Source organism: Helicoverpa zea, chromosome 5, assembly GCF_022581195.2.
Source record: "Helicoverpa zea isolate HzStark_Cry1AcR chromosome 5, ilHelZeax1.1, whole genome shotgun sequence".
Taxonomy (NCBI): Eukaryota; Metazoa; Arthropoda; class Insecta; order Lepidoptera; family Noctuidae; genus Helicoverpa; species Helicoverpa zea.
Genome location: NC_061456.1, coordinates 4,261,376 through 4,284,302, shown reverse-complemented (window position 1 = coordinate 4,284,302; position 22,927 = coordinate 4,261,376). Strand labels below are relative to the sequence as shown.

Here is a 22,927-nt window from a genome sequence, read left to right as displayed (position 1 = left end):
AGTTGAAAAAACTGTCAGTATGAACCAGTTTTGCAGGACCACTTATGGTCTTGGTATATCATTAAATTATAATAACTAGACTTGACTGTGTGGTACTTAATTAGTGAAGATATAAAAAACTAGATAATAATATTTTTTTTAATCTTTCATATCCATGGAGTAGGTACTTAATCAAGGCACTGGTGTTATTTAATTGTTTTAAAAAAGCTCCGCGAAAGGACATTGATCCAATTTAAACATTACCAAGATTAACTGTTATCAAGATTTCAAACCAATTTACTGTAAACGGTCCAAATTCAAGATAGTCGTGCAGTTGATTGAGGCGGCGGAGATTGCAAATAAATAATAATTATATGTTTCAGTATAACTATTTTAAAAGCCAAATTAGATGAACGCATAAACGGTCTCGTAACCGCCTGGTAAGCTGAGCTTTCAATCAACGCACACGCATAGTATCCGACCAACGTTGCAAGCAATCTAAAGTAAACTTTAAATGCAACCGATAAGGTTTATTTTGCAATTCCCGTTTCGATTACTTTTAAGGCTTTGTAAATTTTCGTAAAAAGCAGAACGTAAATGAATAAATGGAATTCACAAATATTACGCATGCCAAATATGTACTGTTATTATTTGTAGATTAATCAAATATGGGAATATTGAATAACATAATATGAAGCTTTTGGTATTAATTGAATCATTAAGATGTTCTTCTAACAAACCCTTATAGTGTTAGAGTTTTCTTAAATTCGACTAACGGAATCTGAGAACATGGAATGACGAGCATTAAGTAGTTATTTTTTTTTCTGTATCTTTAGAATAGATTTCCGATCATAATCAATAACCCTACTTGATTCAGTCGATCAATAAATCAGACCAAGGAAGTCTTCCAAATTCACACATTCCTCCGTGTCATTATTTTTCCTTGTTTGTATAAATACTTACACATTCTCGTGATTGTTTTAAAGTTTATGTGAAAGTAAAAAAACTTGATTCTCAGAATGATTTTAATATTGTGAAATAATGATTGAAGTTAAATGATTCACTACATTGTTCACAAACAGGTACCTAAGCAAATGTTCGCAATAATAGTCAGCAAGCTAGTCAGAAATCCCGCATTTTATAATAGGTCATTATAAGCCTTTTCCCCAACTATTTTGCCGACGGCTTTCATTAAAACCTCCTGACCTGAAACTCGTCATGAAAAGATGTTCCGCCATCTACAGACCGGCGAAGCCAAGACTAGTAAACGTTCGTTTTGATAGACCGATCGACTCCATGTTAGATACAAGCTCGTCCTACAATTCTGCACTGCAGTTGGTATCGAGGAAAAATATTTGCAAAAAATAAAGTGAATCAATAAATTCATATTGAAAATGAGCATTGTTTCAGTATTAAATATAGTCAAAAGATGAGTGATGCAGTTTCAGACAATAGAACCATTTTCATAAGTGTTCAGGAAAAACGAATTCAAAATAAAAATCCCAGCCAAACGCTTTTAAAAGGGAAAACCTATAGCAATTTAGGCTTATACATTGTAAAGTGGTTAATTGAGTTTCATCAAATAGCATTACTAAATATGATAATGACACTCCATCTTTACATATAAAAGCTTTCAAATCGTCTATCGTTCATACAGTAAGTGCTACGTCCCCCATTATGTATTGGAACCTGCCATCATTGAGAGGATATTGAATATCGGTTTATTCTCTGTGGCAATCAAATGTGTACACCTTATACATTTGTTAATTTTAATCAAATGAGACAACATTGATGGCTATAAAATCATGATTTTCCTCAACGCAGGTACTTTGTTTATAAAAACTATTTTAAGACTTAGGTATTCAATGCGACAAGAATAACACGATATGAATATTTAATGCAGTCCATACAGTGGTCCGTATAAATTAATAAAATAGCACAATGTATGACGTCAAAGTACTCTAGGATGATTTTTATAACCCTAAGACAAATGCAATCCTACAATTCAACAAGGATATGATCAAGATCTAAGAGTAAATTCTACAAATAATATCGTCTAGCCTCCAGGATTTTCTATGTAAGTTCAAAACTTATATTTATTTTTTCCATAGCAATACCTAAGTCAAAAATAACATACTGCATAACTTAAAGCATGAATCATACAAAGTAAGGCTCAAGTAATGTTTAAGAACTATGCAAAACTGTAGAACTTCCAGACTGACAAAGGAATTTCCATAGCGCAGCCACGTGGTCCTATAGAATGCCTTTGATGCGCGCGAAATAACCGGCTCGCTCGTATTTGCAAAAGCTCTCCCACAGAAGGGACATTCCAGGACATTTCAATTTGTTTAAGCCTGTTCAACACAGATATATTATTATGCAAGATTGGTATTCTGATAAACAGTATCAGTAAAGCCTTGTTATATGTGACCATAATGAGGTCATCCCCTTACTTGAGAAGTTATGAGGCATACTTGCACTTGTGTGCACACACCTACAGTTGTGCGAATTTCTATAAAGACGCTGTAACCACTAGCGAGCAAAAAGCGTTACCTAGGCCCAAAAACTGGCATGAGATCTCAACAGCTCACTGCTATTAATAAGAATAAATATTTGAATACACAACTCTTATTGGCTGATGATTGCCTAAATAAATCCATGGTATGGGTCCGTTCAATGTGCAACACAGAAAGGTCACCAAACCAGTTATTCAAGCGACACTGGCTGATGTCTGGAGGTGGTCACCGCACGTCGCCCGCACACGAGCTACTAAGAATTCTAAAAGTTTAAAACCGATCCCAAAGATCACTTATAAAACTATAACTATCTCGATTTTAGCAAATCATTCCAACGACTACATTTTGAAATTCTTCAATGCTAGCATACATTCAGTTGAGCAGTAACTGTATTTTTCACTCATTTGTATGGGCAGGATTCGTGTATTTGTAAAGGCTTTTCTTCGAATTCAACGTTTGTGATACTTCCGAGGAACTGTTGATTTCTTTTTACATAACTGGTACATCGTGTCATGTAAGTGAATGATGCAGACGAGGCGTATTAGATATTCAGAATTGAGCAGAAATGGACTAATGACGTTGTTGCACGTGGTCGATACCACTAGATGCATAAATTATGACGATTTTGTAACTATAGTAGACTGTTACGTCGTCGGTCTAGTCGCAAACGCATACTGAGCGTGGGATCAAGGATTTTGTCAACAGTCTGGGTTACTCTCAGGTTTTGGTCTGTCGACACGCTTATTTTTATTCTGCTTAGTGCTAAGCCCGCATGATGCTTAACAAATGTACCCAAGCGGCGAAATTAGGGTGTGTCAAAAATCTAACTTCTAAGACTTGTCCAGACAAATCTGATGTCATCTTTAAATGATTTCATATAGATATTTAAAAAAAAACATACCTCCTTATGACTAGACATTATGCTAGTCATATACCATCAGCAAATTCAACTTAATTGAAGGTACAAGAATAGAACCAGCATAGATAGTGTGAATATTCTCTCCTCAATCTCATGGTCAACGACCAATTGACATAGCATAGCCACCTACTTAAATATTCAGAGGTGAATGACCTGTCTAATCGACGGTTGATATAAGACCATAAAATTATCGAACTACTGCCTACCTATTTACATTTTGATGACGTAGACAATATTTCCAATATCTCAGGATGTGACATCATGCAAATATTTTATTATGGTATCTGATATTATCGTAGCACCTTTTGCAAGTTGTCAATCCGCGTGTCATGTTTTTAAATTCTTATGTGTGACTTTATGATATTTAGGTATATAAAATTGCCAAATGCGTATTACTACAAAATCGTATTGAACACAAATAAATATTTACATTTCGTATTCACTAAAATACTCAATTCAAAGTAAAATTCGACTCAGCAAGTTTATACTTTATGCTCTTATTTACATACGTTATTTCAATGTGAAGAGAACATAAGCCCTAAATAGATGGCGCTTTGTGAGGAAACATAGATTCACAATGAATTATATGCTTAGATACTTGCCGGATTATAGATTAACTAGTCTTATTCGAAAAAACAGGACATCCAAAACAATTAGAGGACTGTAGTAATGAAATTAAGGTTAACATTTATTGCAGTTTTGAAACGAAAGATTTTATTAATCCATATTCAACAGCCATGTTGGTACTGAGCAACTTCACCAGTTACAACATTAGTGCAAAAATCTTAACAAATGGAAAGGCACCATAGCCAGTCAAGTCTTTTTTTAGTACATTCCTAGCCCAGCCGAAAAGAAACGAGAAATAAAGCTAGATTTCATCGTGACAGACCAAACAGGTAAATCAAGTTTTGCACAACTCCGGCGCATCGAACTTCATCATGTTACGACGACGTTTCATTAGACAATTATTTCGTAATCCTTTCTTTATATAAAAAGTTAGTTGGTCAGTTGTTAAATAATAGGTGATTTAGAGCCGCAATATTATTTAATAGGTACAATGAAACTGAAGTATGATGCACTCATTAGAAAAGAGAAATGGTAAGTATTTAAAAAAAAAAATTAGAAAAAAATGGAAATTGTACCATAAAATACAAACTTTCCTCAAAACCGTGCTATAGCTAAATACCACGAGGAAGGGTAACTAAATGACGAAATATGGTGTAATGCAGATGACAGGAAATCTGTAATCTGAGGGAAGTCCTTTAAAAAACAGCAATGTTATAAAATTATGGTATCAGGAAGTGGGTGTTTGACGGTAAAAGGATAAATAAGCTTCAGGAGGAAAATATGTTAAAAGTCAAAGCCAAACTTTTATTATCGCCTCAAGGTCTAAGGAATGACCAGTCAATATTTTCACAATATCCTATAGAATCAGCAAAAAAACTTGGACGCTAAGTTGAAAATTATAAGGGGTTTAGAAATAAAAATAAATGAACCAGCTCTCTGATACGCTGTTAAAGTTACGTAATCATGTGCTAAAGTACTGAATATGGGCAATCGGGTAAAACCACATCTCAGCTGTATCTAGCTTTTTATATCGAGTCGGACAGGTAGACGGTCGCATGCCTGTCCAATGAGGTTGCATCGCGCGACAGCGCTTTGCAGAGATCGGACCCGTAATGACTGAGACATGTAATTGACCCTTTATAAACTGATATCGCCTACATATCTGTGCTAAATATGAACATCGGATAATTTGTAGTCAGGTCTGGTGCGCAAAAATATTAGTTATATAAAATGAGTTTGATTCAAATTAGCAATACTGACACACTTCATTCATAGGACAAGTTTAGGTCTAAGAAAAAAAACCATGGGCGCTCTTCCTTTAATTTAATGGAACGTTTTAATGGTCAAATAAACATAATTTATGTCACGATAAAACATGTAAGAACGATTCTCTGATTGTTGTTGAAGCTTCAAATAATAATCAGCTGATATACCGTCACCAAGATCAGCTGAAATTATACTTTGTAAAATAACACGTGAACGAGGAATATTGTGCTTTATCCATTTTACTATGTAATCAAATGTAAATACATGATTACAAGTAATAAAACAATGCAACTTAGTAAATTACTAAGGCTCGAAAATGTGTTAATTAACAGCCGCGAGCAATCCTCACTCGTCGAAACCAGTCATCAAAATCTCGCCAAAAAAATCGACACGAAAGATCAAAAGTATTGCTCAGAGAAACCTCCACAACGGAGTCAAGACCCTCGAGTCGAACTCGTTCAGTACTGGCTACTGTGCACTTTAGCTTTAGAAGGAGACGGCGGATATGCGAGCTGTACGGGTGTCGCGCGCAGAAGAGAGAGACGGATACAGATGCGCGCACGCAACAGAGACGCCAAGCATCGGTAGTAAAATCCCGCGCGAGTCACCGAATACGAGTCGGATCGGAGCGAGCGCTCGTTCGTTCAGTTACGTTTCCGACCCACGAGCAGCTGGTGCGCTGTGCTGCGGGCCCCCAGTTGCCACTCGTTTTACTCCATTCGCTTCATTATATTCTATGACATATCCCTTGTAATACAATGACGTTGAACTATTGTAGCAAAGTATTTTTAGACATATTATAAGTGTGCCTGTGATCAGTGTTGTGTACAAAGAACGAGCGATTTGCGATCATATTTTTTTAGAGACCGGAGTGGCTGGAAAGTAACAGTTAGGTTTAAAAGGTAAGTGAGTTGTGTCACAGAAGCTTACTGGAATGGATTGAGTCGAGCTTAACTCATATCGACGACGCGAGGAATGTTGTTTGACAGCATACATGTGCGGCAACAAAAGCCTTGTGCATAGTCATCCCATTTCTTTTTTATTCCGCCCGCTGTCTTGCAAGGTACGAACGGCGGGTAAGTAATGAACGAACGATTAATGGATTCATATTAAAGTAATGATGTTATGAATTAAAGACGGCTCTAAGTGTCAGTGTTAAGTTTCTCATGGTCACAGGTAGCGGCTGTGTCCCCGTTTACCTGAGCGGCGAGTAAGGGGGAAAGGGACGCCGTTCTATTTACCGGGAACTCCATTTGAATAGAATGGACAAAGCAAAGCCAAAGGGATGAACATATTTACACATTAAGTTATTTAAAGTTAATAATAACCACGTTGCGATTCACAAAATAAGGATTTTATGATATGTTTACAGTTTACATAGACGAGTTACTTTTCATATATTCTCAATGAGAAACGGCAACACCTGTACCCAAACACGCGAAATTCACGGTCCACGAAACTTCATTGAAGATCTGCCGGCCAAGGACACAGTGAATAAAGAAATAAAAACAATCAAACCAGTGCCCGCTTAATTTTGTAGCAACCCGGACATGTACGCGTACAAAACAAAATAACAATTACACAGCAAGTGACTGTAGAAAATAATTTCCTACTATACGAGTGACCGCGTACTAATAATAACTTACACAGGTAGGTACATTATCTGTGAATTATTTATGCGACATAATTAGGCACTATTAATTTGTAACATTACGATCAGTAAATTAGTTTTAGCAGACATTCCTGATGTAATGACATCAATGTTCCTAATCACGCAGTCATTATCAGAGACGATCGCGTAAAAAGGTCAATACAGAAGATTGAAGTATTTAGTGATATACGATTTCATAACATTTACCGTAAAGCACATTTAAAATTCAAATAACGCGTGAAAGAGTAGGAAATTATCGGGTTCTCATTTGGTACCGTGTGAGTTTCTTTGGTATGGAACCACAAAAGGGGGCATCTTTAACCGGTCTCACATATTATTCTTGTCACGGCGCGCGGCCACGGCACCTGCATCCATGATGACGCCGAAGCGCCTGGCGATAACCTCTAAAACACACCTTGAACTTGCAAACTTGTTTAGTATTCGTATTTCTCATATAAAAATAATAAATAAACTAATTGCTAGTACAGTCACGGCTATTCTTGTCTTTCTCAGTCTCCAAAGTTGTTTTAGCATATTCAAATGATCCTGAGAATTCAAGGATTGGAATTTAAGTAAATTATTCTGGATGCTTACGCTTGGCACTGAAAGACATAGCAGAGTAATGCTGATAAATACTAAGCACGTTCGAAAGTCTATTATATTCTCCATTGCTTACGCAGCTCACGCGCTATCAATTAGCCCGCATAAGTTTTACAAAGCGTGGTTTTGTTTATCAACCCACGGAGAAACCTAAAGTGCATCTTTGACCCCAGATCATGATAAACCATCAATAAATAATTGCCGTAGAATATAAATTCTTTGCAATTGCAATATTGACGATAAATAATGCATTGATGTGTTTTATCAGAGCGTGTAGTTTAAAGGTCTGTGAAACATAAGCTGGACCGCATTAACGCAACCGCAGGTCCACATTAGAAGCGCATTTCCGTATGAATGGACACAAAACATGACGAAAGGCAGGCATACTGACCGCGGATGTTATGACCCATACACACACGACTTGTCTTGACGCTACTAATAGTATCCATCCACTGGTTCTTCAACTTACGTTAATAAGTACCACGTGTTTTCACATTATTTTTCTACAATGTAAACAATGCGGGACGGAATTCTACTAACAATCAACGCAGTCAATGAGAGTTAATTATATCAGACACGAGACGACAGCAGCCGACCGGGCTGAATCAGTACGTTTCTTCGCCTCGAGCGAGTCTTGAGACGTAAATTACAACAGAAGCGACAAACTGGGCCGTTCACTTGCACTGCAAATCTCAAACGTTACCTAATATTCAGACCAATCGTTTCACGTCATTAGACACGCTTTCTGATGAAATGCTTATTGTCCGACTGAGCCATCGATACGAGAGGTTTGAGATTCTTTCCCACGAAAGTCAGTATTGTATTAACTTTGAACGTGTGTAGGTATACCGTTCAAGTGGAAGTGTTTTACATACTATCACAATTAATATCTATTCATTGTTACACGACGTCTCTCATCACCAAATAAACACTGGAAAATTATGCATATCCAGGATTAAGAATTATCGACTCCCGCAGACATGCATGAGTCAGCAATATACTTCACAGCGCTTCAGTCTTGATTTGAAAGAGGAGTCTATAAAAGCCAAAGTAATTTATAACGAAAGATAATAAAGCCGAGTTAGCAAGGCGAAGTGCCGGTGATAAATGGTCTGCGGTAACAAGCGAGTGGAACAAGGATATGCAGTTAAGAGCGGCACAAAAGGTTCAGGGACGGAGCCCACCCGCCACTGCCTGTGCGCCTGCGCATGTCATAAACAGCGGAATGTACGCCTCTCCCCCTCTCTGCTCCATTATCAGTCACGGCGTAAGCAAACAACGGGGTCTTCAAAATATCTATCATTCAAAGAATATCTGGACGCATCGACATTTTACCGAATACGTACTACACAAGCAAATATTTGTGATTTGATTAGAAATAATTGAGATACGTGCGAATTGCAATCGTAAGACTCAAATTGTAATTCTATTAAAGACTTTTGAGATGCATTGTTATGATATTACACAGTTATATCAATAATGAACGATCCTTTAAACCTAATCGACGTCGTAATCGCGACAAACTTGGTAAGGATTGTCGTCGTCCAAACTGGTTTCCGCGTAAAATTCGCGTTGCCAAGCGATGCATCAGCCAGGGTCGGTTGAGGTAAAGCAGCGAGGGGCACGGGGGAGGAGGGAGGTTAAAAACGCAGGAGGCGCACGAACAGCGGCCGGTCGACGACCCGCCACATGCCCTGCGCCAGCGCAACATCGCCTCCACCGCACTCCATCCTAACACGGTTACGATTATGTTAGCAAAATAGTTAAAAATGACTCGTTTCATTCAACATGTCTGCCATAATACAGAATTTATTGCGCGAGTAACGTGCAATATCTGTGTAAGCTGACATAAACATTAACGTTATGATGACTATCACATTTATTCACATGCATGATAGGAACTCAACGGACCCGACACATATTAAATTCTATCAATAACAGTTAATAGACACTCTTCTCCGAGCTGATTTCATAACAAATTTCAATCATTAATTAATAGCATTGCCCCCTGCGAGCGACCTAAATAACAGATGTAGAAGCGACACCGCGTAGGAACGGGATCAAGAAGTCGTCAAGGTTAGATCCATTTATCATGCGTTGTCTACTAGACTGCTGTAACCATTCATTCATTTGTACACATCCTACGGCAATAGACCAAAATGAACACAACCATTCTCAGTAAAGTATAAAAGTCAATACGGCGACCACATATTTACACGTGGAGTTAAACTCGAAGAAAAAATATTGGTTTATAAAAAACCAATGGACCCGACTTACAAAGCGTGGGCGAAAGGTAGCTACAATGTTGAATTATGTTTGAGGTCATCGCTTGAGAAGACCAGCCCTAATAGACATGGATTCCGGTCTCATCACATAACTGTTTATCGATTTAAGATATAAACGTATAAAGCCAATGTTTACATGAAAATGAAGACATGAGAACGAGCGCGGGCGTGTCGGCACAGCTGTTACGCACATTGGTAGAGAATCAAAACACTAATAAAGTTAACCATTTAAGTTCTAATTTCGTATGGGTGGCGTACGGTACTTGTCACGAAGTTAGTAAAGACGCGTCGATGTATTTATAGTAGTCTTTTGTGGCTGATGTTGCGATGTTCTAATAAAGACAAAGGGTTGCTTGGACAGTCTACTGTTGTTGAAACGTAAATGAAAACATTGTTTTAAAATTCAGTTACAGTCCCGAATGCGAAACAAGAATGTATAATGCAAATGCAGGTTTGGCTAGATTTTCATTTGTTATTTTTCTTGTTTCAGACAACGAAGTAAACAAACACATTCAAGATGGCGGTATTTGGCTTGGTGTCATCGGTGGCGGGCTTTGTGAAGGTCCGCTACCTCATCGACAAGGCTGTCATAGACAACATGGTGTTCAGAATGCACTATCGCATCACATCAGCCATATTGTTCCTGTGCTGTATACTTGTAACCGCTAATAATCTTATTGGTAAGTTCGTTCTTAGTATTTTGACATCAATTTCACTAGGAACCAAAAATAGTTCCTTGTGAAACACCAGGATTTTTGCTTAACTATTCGTTGACATCTAACTTCACTCTCGGCGCATTGTTAGGCAGGAATATATACGTTTCGAACAAAAGGAGTGTGTAAGGCAACATCATATTGATATGGTAATGCTAGACTATGGCTTGTATCAGCTAGTGATTTGCCCGCGGAAGTCGTAAACGGGATATGGGTCATTGTCGCATTGCTAGACAGGCAGACGATGGAAGACCAACCTGTTACAGCTCATCTATGTGTATTGTCTTTAAATTCTAGACTTTATGACGCAGAACTGTCTTGGTAAATGTATAGAGATGGTTATGACCATAAACGGACATAGTTTTTTAATAATCAGGACATTTTTTGTTGCGTTATGGAGATAAAATATTACTGAGAATTGTTATTATCAAACGTTTGAAACATATGAATGCAAAGTACCAACAAATACCTAACAAACCCAGGAAATGAACAATAGAACTAATTAGATAATCGCAAACTCCGCCGATCGTTTTTCCTTTTTACTCATTGAATTCAAGGGAAGTTTGTTCCCATGAAAACCTGTGACTGTATGCACCAACTAATTATGGATCTTACTTAATTATTCCCCTTGCTTCATGCGCAGTGGATTATGAACTTGTTGCTTTAATAGTTGAATGAATATTTTAATATTGAATTGTTTATCTTTAGCTAGAAACCTCACTTCAAATACATTTGTCATTGTTTTGTTATTAAATGGACTTGTGGCAAATAATTCTAGTAGGCACAATTGGCTATTTATTTAACTGTTCATACTTATGCAGGTAGATTTTATATGACCTCAACGTAGAAAATGCAATTGTGCTTTTAGTAGTTACAATGAGTAAACTTATGACGAACGTCACACACTTGCTTATTCAGAGTTCAAAGGGCCTTAAAAGACAATCAAGTTTGCAAACCAATGGACAACTACTTATTTTACTTTACTTCATATTACAAGCATGAGAATAATGCAATTATGAAATTATTTAATTGTGTAGTAACTGAATAAGCAATATTAAAGAACTTCTGACACAAAAAAATTCTTCGTCACGTACGTGAAAGTAGCCCCGGCAACTGAGAGTAGTGAAAGCTCATTAAAACTACTAATTACAAACGTTTGTGTTCAAAAGATGCAAAATATGACCTAGACACTAACCCAAAGACCGAATAACACAAAGCATCTAAACAGTATAACAGTCCGTCTCGTCTGATCTCGTAACTACCGTAAAAGTGTGAATCATTTTCAGGTCATTGTTCAGAACAGGAACACCGTGTGTGTAACAGTTACCCAAATTGAGACGTCATGACAAATTGTTTGTACAAACATATACACAGCCGTAAACGTACGTGATAAGATTCAATTCAGTAGAGCGAAACGGGTCAGTGAACTGCAGAGCACACAAGATTATGTATTGGGCAACAAGTGTTTGATTGGAACGATTGTGGAAAGTTTGTGCATAGAGATTTGCGTAGGCGTCCAGCTATACCATGCGCAGCGTATGCATCTTTGCATATCTAAAGTCTAAAAAAACTGTCTTCACTGTGACTGGCTTGAACATTGTTATACATGAAACCGTCACAACAGTCATTGTTCCTGGTTTTAAACAGACACTTTTTTCATTTGTCGCAATCACTTCAATGGATACAAAATTATTGCGTTTAGCCATTAATTTAACATTGGGCTATCTATATTTTAACCTCTAGATGTCAATGAGAAGACCGACCTTCCTGCGTGACATAATTCCTAATTCGGGTATTTATAGCATTGCATGGTTAATTTGAATTTAGATATCATTTTAAATGTTCTGTTGTCGTTAAGTATAAAATACAGTGCGATCACCAAAAAAATATTTGTGTCAACAGATCACATGAACATAGAAAACTTGGGGTCATGGCAGCTCACGGTTGGCTGAAGTTTTACACAATTTTACAGTTCAAAGTCAAATACAATGTAAAACGTGTTAATGCTCCTGTTTACACTACACGTTGGAGTTTATTTATAAATAGATTTTATTGCGGAAGTTTGCGTAATACTACTAGTGAAATCCTGTGGAAATCCTTCCCATAATTCACGGACTGCTATTTATAAAACTCTGTTAGCTTATCTTTATTATTCAACTTCCACTATCTTAAGAGTGTTTACAGCTTTCAATGGAACATTAGCGACCTAGCTTTACCATTCGTAAGCTCGCGTAAAATCTTAATACTGAATAGTATCGTAACTTTGAATGTTATCAATTGAATAATATTTAGCTATCGAGTTCCGACTTCTGAAACTTATATCGCGCACTTTAAATCATTTCAAGTGTTAGTCATAACTCATAAAACACATCTGGACGAGTTCAAGACAAGCTGGTTAGTTATCAAACACGTGATAAATGCCATAAACAGTCGTTAAACGTCTCGTACACATTAGGAGCATTATCCCCAATTACCTAACGATATGTGTTAATGATGCGATATGATGAACTAGCATGATCGAATGCCTTTGGCATACAAGTTAATAGATATCATCTGGTCTATATTTAGGAGTTTGGATTGCATTGACAAAAGTTTTAAACTCAGTAGCATCTTTCACATGAACTTCTTGTATTGGTGGGATAAGTTAATCTTTGCGCACGTTGTTCAAGTTACAAGTTAACTAGTTCTAGATATAGGAATCGAATATAATTAGTCTGAAGCCGATAGAAGATCCTCATTACGCGATATTATGTAAAGAGTACGTGACTTTAAAAAGTGTTCAAGCGAACCGGTAGAACAAACGATGTTTACATTAGACGTTATCGCATGCTCCCCATTCGATGAGCCACTAACACTAACAAACTACTGCTTAATAGCCACTTGTAACTTATACTTATTAACCCTCTGATGATCATTGCTGTGTGAGTGATTGAAGCCAATAAGCTATTGAGCAAAGATCGTGGTTCCTAGATAAAGCATTTACATGTGAAATGTTCAAGGTTTTAAGTATTGATCCCATATACCTTATTGTCTTTTGCATTGCACGATTTGTTTTTAAATGCAAAGTAGATTATCATTTAACTTGAAGTTTCCTCATCTCTAAATTAAGCATTATTCTGGTTAATTCTTCAACTACTATTATTTGTTTTCCTTATTTGCACAGGTTATTCACCAGTTCGTGACAGACAATTAGATTTCAGACAAATTAGTTGCGGCTATATTTACCTTTACAAATATATTTAGCGTCCATTAGTCAACAGAGAAACGAGGTCTGACAGTTCGAATTCTAAAATAAACAATTACGTACAGGTATACTAGTAATTTACACGGCTCGAAGACTCTTAATAGGTCATTAGGGCGTAGCTCATTGTTTGTAACTTTCCAACACTAGGTACCATCCAACAATAGTAATATCAAATGAACCTGCATACTAAAGCGTCCAGGTTCCTTGCGTAGGTCACGTACTCAGCGCACTTTGTCTCATAGGTAGTTAGTCAGCAGTCCATATGGAGTTTATTGCAACGTTGCAGTCCGTGATATTTTGCCCTACATGCAGGCTGAACAATCACATTTGTTGCTCAGGTGTTGGTAATCATAACAGCGCTCGTTAGCCACGATAACACTGCTACTCGTACTTGTTACTATGCATCACGCCGTGAGAAATCACTAACGAGCTTTTGTATTACCACTTAGCAGGTGACCTGAAAATACCTTTTGATTATTCACTATAAAATATTTTTCCTTTTAATCCGACAACGGATGTGGGCAACATGTCATAATGCATTATCATCAAGCTAACACTTAACTAACTAACTTTTAATGAGTCACATTCAATATTTTATCAGAATTTGGATTGCAAATGGGATGCGCTGTGAGATAAAACCTTGTAGGTATGGAAACAATAGCTACATAATTTTGGTAGGACACAAAACTGACAGTACCAGGGATTGTGCAATTGTGTACAATATTACGAACAATGTTTAACGTTATGACCTCAATTCTTAATTCTGCATTAAAATTAATATTTTTGTCCGCATAAACGAGCATATGTGGGTATGTTTATATAAAATGTATATCTAAAGTCTCATACAGCCCTGCTCACCATGACCCAGTAATAACCAATCACAGCAAAACGAGTATTTTCAGGGTACTACTGATAGAACCGTTTTATATTCTTATCGTAAACTGTTAAGTACAATACTTAGAGTAACTTAGAATTAGCATAACTTGAATAGCTATGCGATAACAGTAACAGCATTGGAAAGGTAATTTGTTGATGTGCACGAGACTGTTAGTCGCTATTATATTGCAGTTGTGTGTCGCTTGCGATTTCTCTCGATTGTAAGAATTTATGAAGTCAATGCACTGCCGCGATAAAGAAGACTGCTATTCAGTGGCTTTATTTGTCATAAACGGCAGCTTTTAAATTTTTTGTCTTCGACTCTGAGTCATATTTTTAAACTATTATCAGTTTATTCCATCTAAACTCAGTCTTACAGACTTTTTAGATACAGACATCTGCAATAACAATCTCGTACTTTCTATCTACCCTCCAGTTATAAATGTCATCTCGTGAGTTGTTAAGTCATTCTTATTTGTATGTCCGTTTGAGATTCTCAAGACGATGATAAATGCACTAACAATTATTATTGTAAGTGCTCGTTATGGAGCAATTAGCAAGCATGTGACTAGTCAATTCGACACCTCGGCTGTTGAGTCAGACTTAACGGTATTTATATGATACAATATTTCGAAATGTCAAATGACCTCTCTAAATGCAAACTTTGATATTTGGACTCATCGGAATTTCTATTTCTTTAGAAATTTTGCTAAGAACTTTGTTCTTGTTATGTAATATCTGTTATTAATAGAGCGCAATTGTTTTGAGGAAACGTTTGCTTTGTTTATTAAACACTAATTATTTATCATCATGCAATCATTTTTCATTAAGATCCATCAATGATATTGAATACCGATGTTTTCCTATAAGGAAACCAGATTGTGCAGGTAAATCATGAGATATATCTGGTTAAAACGTGAATTTCCCAGGGCTTTACCTACAGCATCCGTTATTTTGCAAGCTGGTCACACCTCACATTGTAAAGTAGGTAAACGTTGTACCGTATATACGTACCTACCTGTATCCACGTGCTATCATTGTGTGTGGCAAATACGTTATCCAAGACTGACCAGCTCTAATTAATAACTGAATTTAATAGGACAAAATGTAATTCTCATTTGTCTACATTTAGTAGAGATATAATATTTGAATGCCAAACGAGTTGAAAGTGATCATCGACGGTGTTATATTTTTAAAACAAGCTCCGCTCTTGAGATGCAATGCGATGCAAAACTTTAGCACATGATAATGTGGACTGTTTTATTTTTAAACCGATAACAGGAACTCATAACAGAGGACCACAGCCCTCTCCACGAGCAAGGTGATTTAAATCACGGTCGGCAATTCCGACAGCCTGATGGGCAGATGCACTATTACAGTCGATATTAGCGTCATCCGCAAACCGTTGTTGCAATGTCACGGCCATACAGCAATATTATTTATCTAAATATAATTCCGCGTACGTATCCCGAAGCGAAGTACCGCAGGGCCCTTCAAGGCCTGACATTAATAATAATGAGCATGGTGTTATAGCATCGACTAAACATAACAGTAAACACATAACTTGTCTACTCGTGAACTGACTCATGGGTCAAAACTTGGAAATTTATTTTTATAAAACTTTTAAGGAAAAAAAACCTACAAGTTACCCTAAATTGCGGAACAGTGAGTCATCACGACTTACATTTAATCCACGTCAGGTAAAAACCACAGAACACGATTTGCTTACGTGCTCGGTTGGGGATCAACTGACTTTCGCAACTTAAACTGCGGTTTTTGGTTTCGCACTTTATAAAAGTATTAATTCTTGGACACCAGGACAAAAACATTTTTTAGTTTTTACCATGAATGGTCTGTACTTGGAAATTCAGAGTTGTGTTTTGCATATACACGTGTATGTTTCTAGTAAGGGGACTTCTAATTTATGAATAATATTTCCATTGGAAACGGTACAGAAATAGAAGACGACAAAGCGTAGGTCTACCTACTTAAGGATGCATAAAAAAACTTTATCGTCTATTTCCTTCCAGGCGAGCCGATCTCATGTATCAACGACGGTGCGATCCCTGCCCACGTACTCAACACCTATTGCTGGATCACCTACACGTTCACACTTCCGAATTCCAACTCCAAGGCTGTGGCACATCCCGGCCTTGGCAATGACTATTTAGAAGAGAAACGCATCCATGCCTACTACCAGTGGGTGCCTTTCATGCTGTTCTTCCAGGTAAGATTTCTTTTTCCAATCGTGATTAATTTCCGATCACAATATTGCAAAGATTTCTTTATGCTCGATCGAGAGGTCTCCGTATTGCGTAACGTGAAGTATGATGTAATTTTTCTCCGACTGAGTAAACCTGGTGGCTTGCTGCCGTTTAAGTTTTTGTTGCTAGAAACAGGTTTGCAGTACAATCGCGTAATTTCTATACTTATGAACCTATACATATTGAATGGACTTTGTCATATAAATTATTATATTTGCACTAATTGTCAATTAACCTAATTTTCCAGGGTCTGCTGTTCTACGTGCCCCATTGGGTTTGGAAGAACTGGGAAGAAGGCAAAATCCGCATGATCTCTGATGGCATACGTGGTACCGCTGCCACCATTGCTGACGATAAGAACAATCGTCTGGTGAGTTTTACATCATTCCTTGAATGTTCCCAATTCCTGCGCAACCAGAATAACAAACAGATAGTGCCAGTACATTAATAAGGCCAATATAGGTATCTTGTTTCTTAATAAAGTGGTACAATTGAGATAAGTCCCGATACTAATGAAACTTGATGAACGTCCCTAATAAGACAAATTAACTGAGCCTGGGACGTCTATTATGTAATACTCCTGCAGACTTTGCTACTACATAATTCGTAGACTAATATATGTTTTTTTTTTTGTGTTACAGAATCGCCTTGTCCAGTATTTGGTGGATACTAGACACATGCACAACACTTATTCCTTTGGTTACTTCTTCTGTGAGATTATGAACTTCATCAATGTGGTGAGTACCTACTCAGAAGACGTGCAATACCGTCACGATGTGAGAAGTTGTGGTGCATTGTCCTACAGCTTCAGATCGCCTACTTAGATTAAACCCTACATAATGGGAGGCGTGGCGAAAATATCAAACAAAACAACTTAGTAATTAAATGATACATAGAGAAGAGTCCACTGTAGTCGTGCTATGGTCATCGTTATCTTATTATAATATGTTTTATACATTTTTACAGGTTGGCAACATATTCTTCTTGGACACATTCCTCGGTGGTGCCTTCTTGACTTATGGAACTGATGTCGTTAGGTTTTCGAACATGAACCAGGAGCAACGAACTGACCCTATGGTAAGTGTATTTTATAACTGCATTATTTATAGATAGAATCACATACATACATGTTGCAATTCTAACCTGTAAAACGGCGAAATATTCGGAATAGTAGCTTACATTGATCTACAAATTATCATACTTACTGACTGCATTAACAGTCCCACATTTTAAGCATTGGTAATGTGTCTGGCTACCTATAAAATACTTAATGAAACTTGTACTTTCAGATTGAAGTCTTTCCAAGAATAACAAAGTGTACATTCCACAAATTCGGTGCTTCTGGAACGATCCAGAAACACGACGCTCTCTGTGTGCTAGCCTTGAATATCCTCAATGAGAAGATTTTCATCTTCCTGTGGTTCTGGTAAGTTGACCTCCATTTACTTTAGTTGCATGATTTCATACAACGCTAATGTGTTTTGGGAATTAAGATAATGTTTGTGGGTTAAGTGCACAATTAAAGCGACACTTGTATCAAGATTGTCTGCAGCTATTAAAGAAATTCTTTATATGCGTGTACTAATTTCATAACTTATTTCAGGTTTATCATCCTATCGGTGGTGAGCGGATTGGCTCTGGTCTACTCTGCAGCAGTAATCCTATTGCCAAGCACCCGCGAGACGATCCTGAAGAGACGATTCCGTTTCGGAACTCCGGCTGGAGTCGAGTCACTCGTTAGGAAAACTCAGGTACGTTTTGAAGCTATGAAGACCTACAAAAGTATACTGATGACTTATAAAACTAACCTAAGGTGATATAGATTGGTGATAAGGTGATAGATAAGGTGATATTTCTAATAAAATGCTTCGTATTTTTAGGTGGGAGACTTCCTACTTCTTCACCTGCTCGGCCAGAATATGTCACTCCGTGTATTCGGCGAGGTGCTAGACGAGCTCTCTCGAAGGCTGCACATGAACTCCAACGCACCCTCAGCCCCTTCCACTCTCGAGATGGCCCCCATCTACCCCAACATTGACAAGTACGCCAAGGAAACAGAGACGTAAGTTGTGAGACTGAGCTAAGGCAATACACAACACCCCCAGAAAAATTGTTCTAGAAAATGTACGAAATTTTGTCTCGAATACGACTCTTGAGAATATTCAGCAATGTGATTCCTATACAATCATTTCGCTATTCCTCTCAATTCTTGTATCTGAGACTACTTTCTATGTAGAAAGTGTAGAACGCAGTGTATTGTGTTTTTATAACTGTAACGCTCATTCGCAGTAATGTAAGAAATTCAGTTCCAACGACATGAATGACCATGACATTCCTTATTTTACCTGTTTAAGTAAGACAACAATTGCCTTTTTTGCCTTGAGCTTTAAATTAAGTGAAACCCTATACGATTTGTATAATTAGTATAAAATTGTTGACAAATTTCGATTAACATAAGTAAGCACTTTGTTACGATTATGGCATTTGCTGTGGTACTACGACTATGCGAATAAGCAACATTCACTCTTTGATTATATATATGTCTAGATGTAGCGTCGAGTGCGCGCAAGCGTGGAAAAAAATGTCGATGTACTGTTCATCGACAGGAGCTTTCCTGTCAATCAGAACAGATCGTGCCGCTTAACTGTCAAAACGTATTACGCGCGCTAACTAAAATACAAATAACAGAGATAAAATGACGACATGTGCAATTAAAGTCTGCCGGAATTATAAAGGAAGGCTAAAAAGTGCCAATAACATCACCTATCATCGGTAACTGACCCAGAAAATAAATAGTTGTTTTTTGTAATTATGTTTACTAAATCACGCCATTTTGTATCAGTGTTGCCAGTTTCTGTTTTTCATTTTCCCAACTTCACGTGTTTATGTTATGTATAAAGGATATTTTTTTAAGCATTGCGCAAAAAAATAATAGGTATAATTTATATTTTTATTGCTCAGATAGACATTTTCTGATTCTCCCAAATATTATCTACTATTATTTGATTAGTAAATTATGGTCATCAGCGTAACATCATTTTTTAATAGAATTCCAAGTAATCCTATTGTTAGGAGTCAGTGGATAGACTGCATTAAAAAAAGCCGCGGAGATGTGATGTGGACACCAACAAAAAATACCGTAGTGTGTTCCGATCACTTCCGCAGCAAGGACATGAGTACTGTCGACAAGATAGGGCGCTGAAGACTTATAAAAGGAGCAGTGCCAAGCAAGGTTCAATTTTCTATAAAGTTATAGTTAAACAGAATAACACTATGTATACAAACTTATTTAATTAGTCTATTTTTTTTTCATTATTAATGGGAGAATCGTAGTAGCTGGTATCATTATTTACGTCAACGCGCAGTGTAAAATGACACCTACACGCACACATGCATAACAATTTTGTCTCTGCTTCTTTGTTGGGATTGTATGGTGACACTCCATCTAGACATATATATAATCAAAGCATTCACTTTTTTCTCAATAACATTTAACTTCCAAGTTTAGTTCTATAAGTTCGAAGCGACTCGCAGATAAATGCAATTGATATTTAAAGTACATACAAAGTATACATTCATTTCTATTTTAAGTATAATGTATCTTTTTCTATTAGGATATTATGCAAATAAATGAGGTTACAAGCAAATGTGGTCTGGACACGTTGCGACTATGTATTTATATTTAATTTTCCATCATTAAATGTTATAATAATATTTAATTCAATAACTTGTCCATACTGTGCTGCGAGTAACTTCAGACGTGAGATATAGAAGACATTTTTAATTTTAGTAGTTTATGTTTTTCTTTTCTTTGTATCGATAAGGATGATATAATATTAAGGCCATAGCTATGCATTTTTAATGAAATTAAATAAGTGATTATGAACTGTATGAAATATTATAATAAACAGGCTGGTCTCTAATATTGATATATATTTGATATGAAACATTCAGTGAGTTAGTAGTTTATTAAAAACTATAACAATGCTTCAGAATACACATATCGACTTTAAAATTAAGTCTTTCATTTACAATTAAGTAGACATTATATTGATTAGAATATTTTATACGTGCTTTTCTTTTGTTCCATTGATTTAGTAAATATTTTGAAGTTATAATGTAACTAATAGGGTTACTATCATGTGTATGAGCTGCGTGGGTATCTGCTGATAGTCGAATTTTATATAATGTTACTTCAATCTCGCGATTGATATCAAAAGTATATTTGGTACTAGAAAATCAAAACTATGTATGAAGCGTGAATGGATATAATCAAGGTACGTGTATCTATAAGTTTGAAGTGAATACATTATACTCATAAATTGTTCCAAATGTGCCATTAATAAGATGTCCAGAAGGGAAAGGCCACGATTCTCAACGTATCTCAAACATTATAGAATAAGATTGAGTCATGCACTATTATAATAGATATGTGTGAATGAAATGATATTTTTTGAATAACTTTCTCGGAATCTCTAAAAAATGTCTTCCATGCACTAGAGCAGTGTTTCAATGGAACTCGAATTTTGCAATTTGCCGTGTATTTACTAGTTTTTAATTATTACTATGCCATTCCTATATAAAATGTTTTGTAGTTTGTAAACGAAGCTGCCTTACTTCCTACGTAATATCTCTGAGACTGCAACAATCATTTTTCAATGTGTTACATTGTCTACATTATATTTGGTAATAAATTACTTCAAATAATTACATTTTGGTTTTATTTGTATATACCTATCTCCTATTATAAGCTGGAAGTATTGATATTGTCGATATGCAAACCGGAATCCATGTCATATTAAAGGTTCCTAAAACTGCTCGAAGTTTGTACAACAACACAATTTTCCCACGGAATTCTAAACAAACAATTGAACAAAGAAGTAATAACCAGGAAACACTTGTCAAATAAAAACATCCTTCGACCCATATCATACTTTTAATACTGTAAATAAGAATCATGCATATAAAAATATCTGCAGACATTGAAATCGTAATGAAAAAAATTTTTTTTCGGTTGCTGAACAAACGCAATTATATTATAGAATCGTCAAAATGAAAGTCCTATTACAAAAAAAAATCCTTGTAGAATGTAAGTCAGTTTTTTTGTAAATATTGCACAAGGTAAATGAGATAATTAATCACCAAATGACATTTTAGTAGCCACCTTTATTACTAAAAGCTATTTAATTTTCTCTATTAGAATCAGGAAATGACAATGAAATTAATTTTATTACAAAATTGTCATTGTCATAAAAAAAAAAAACATTTAATGCAACTCGAATGATTAATGTCATTTCAGTTCCAGTCATTTTTATAAAAAAACAAGGCACAGTACTAAACCACCTGTATTTAATCTGTCAAAAACGTAGCACCCAGACATATTGCATAATAAATAGCCGACCGTTTGATTTCATCCTAGATTTCACATGACATTAACCCCAGAAAAAATCGGCTCCTATAAGAAAAGCATTGCAATACATTCCTAAGTCATGCTAGTAAGACTCACCTGTTCCCCCAATCCAGCTTAGCGACGAGCTTGAGTCTTAGTGCTCGGGTCTGGTCTTGCGTCAACGTGCCGGCAAGGAGTGCCCTCCGACCGCTTAGAAGTTCCCGCATCACCTTAGCAACTGCACTGAATCTGTAGGTCTCCCGTTCCTGTGAAAGAAAAATGGGTATTAGGATTGGAGAAAATATTGTGAACTTTTGGTATGTTTTGTGTCTTTGGTATCTTTTTAGTGTCTCCAACTAGATCATGAATTGACTTTACTCAACATATTATGGAGTCAGCAAGTTGCTATTGGATAGATTGAGAACTTGATCATGGCTTATACCCATAGTATACCTAGATAGTTTCTAGGTAAGTACTTGTGTAGGATATTATATGGTAATATCTTAGTCGTAAAAAGCCTTGGGCGTTTACAATTCAGAACTGTAAATGCCCTAACAATAAAGGATTACGTTCATTGACAAAATCTAATTCAGCGAACGATTCAAAAAACCACAACCCATCGTGGGTTTACGTAAGTAGGTATATTGTAAAGGAACAA

General features: G+C 36.5%; 2 protein-coding genes across 3 annotated transcripts in view; one reads left to right on the top strand and one right to left on the bottom strand.

Moving 5' to 3' along the window:
- LOC124630750 (dedicator of cytokinesis protein 3) overlaps positions 1-22,927 on the bottom strand; it is a 60,724-nt gene that overhangs the window by 31,004 nt on the left and 6,793 nt on the right. Inside the window, exon 4 of the mRNA XM_047164731.1 lies at positions 22,387-22,535. Coding sequence (XP_047020687.1) covers positions 22,387-22,535 — 149 coding nt within the window. The remainder of the gene's footprint in view (positions 1-22,386; positions 22,536-22,927) is intronic.
- LOC124630751 (innexin inx3) lies at positions 5,880-21,590 on the top strand. Of its 2 annotated transcripts, XR_006984445.1 has the most exons (10): positions 5,880-6,149; positions 10,274-10,463; positions 16,647-16,843; positions 17,128-17,250; positions 17,522-17,617; positions 17,847-17,957; positions 18,170-18,306; positions 18,484-18,631; positions 18,761-19,397; positions 20,348-21,590. XR_006984445.1 is itself a non-coding variant. In XM_047164732.1 (9 exons), exons 2-9 carry the CDS (start codon positions 10,301-10,303, stop codon positions 18,944-18,946), a joined length of 1,161 nt encoding a protein of 386 aa, XP_047020688.1. In that variant the 5' UTR covers positions 5,880-6,149; positions 10,274-10,300; the 3' UTR covers positions 18,947-19,421. The 2 variants fall into 2 exon arrangements, 1 of the variants encoding a protein (XP_047020688.1); XM_047164732.1 differs by lacking the exon at positions 20,348-21,590 and having other exon boundaries at positions 18,761-19,421.

Bases quoted from the DNA above. Each gene is read 5' to 3' on its own strand.
- LOC124630751 (XM_047164732.1), top strand. From the start codon at position 10,301: ATGGCGGTATTTGGCTTGGTGTCATCGGTGGCGGGCTTTGTGAAGGTC. The intron at 17,251-17,521 runs GTGAGTTTTACA...TTTGTGTTACAG, and splicing joins ACGATAAGAACAATCGTCTG to AATCGCCTTGTCCAGTATTT. The intron at 18,307-18,483 runs GTAAGTTGACCT...AACTTATTTCAG, and splicing joins TTCATCTTCCTGTGGTTCTG to GTTTATCATCCTATCGGTGG.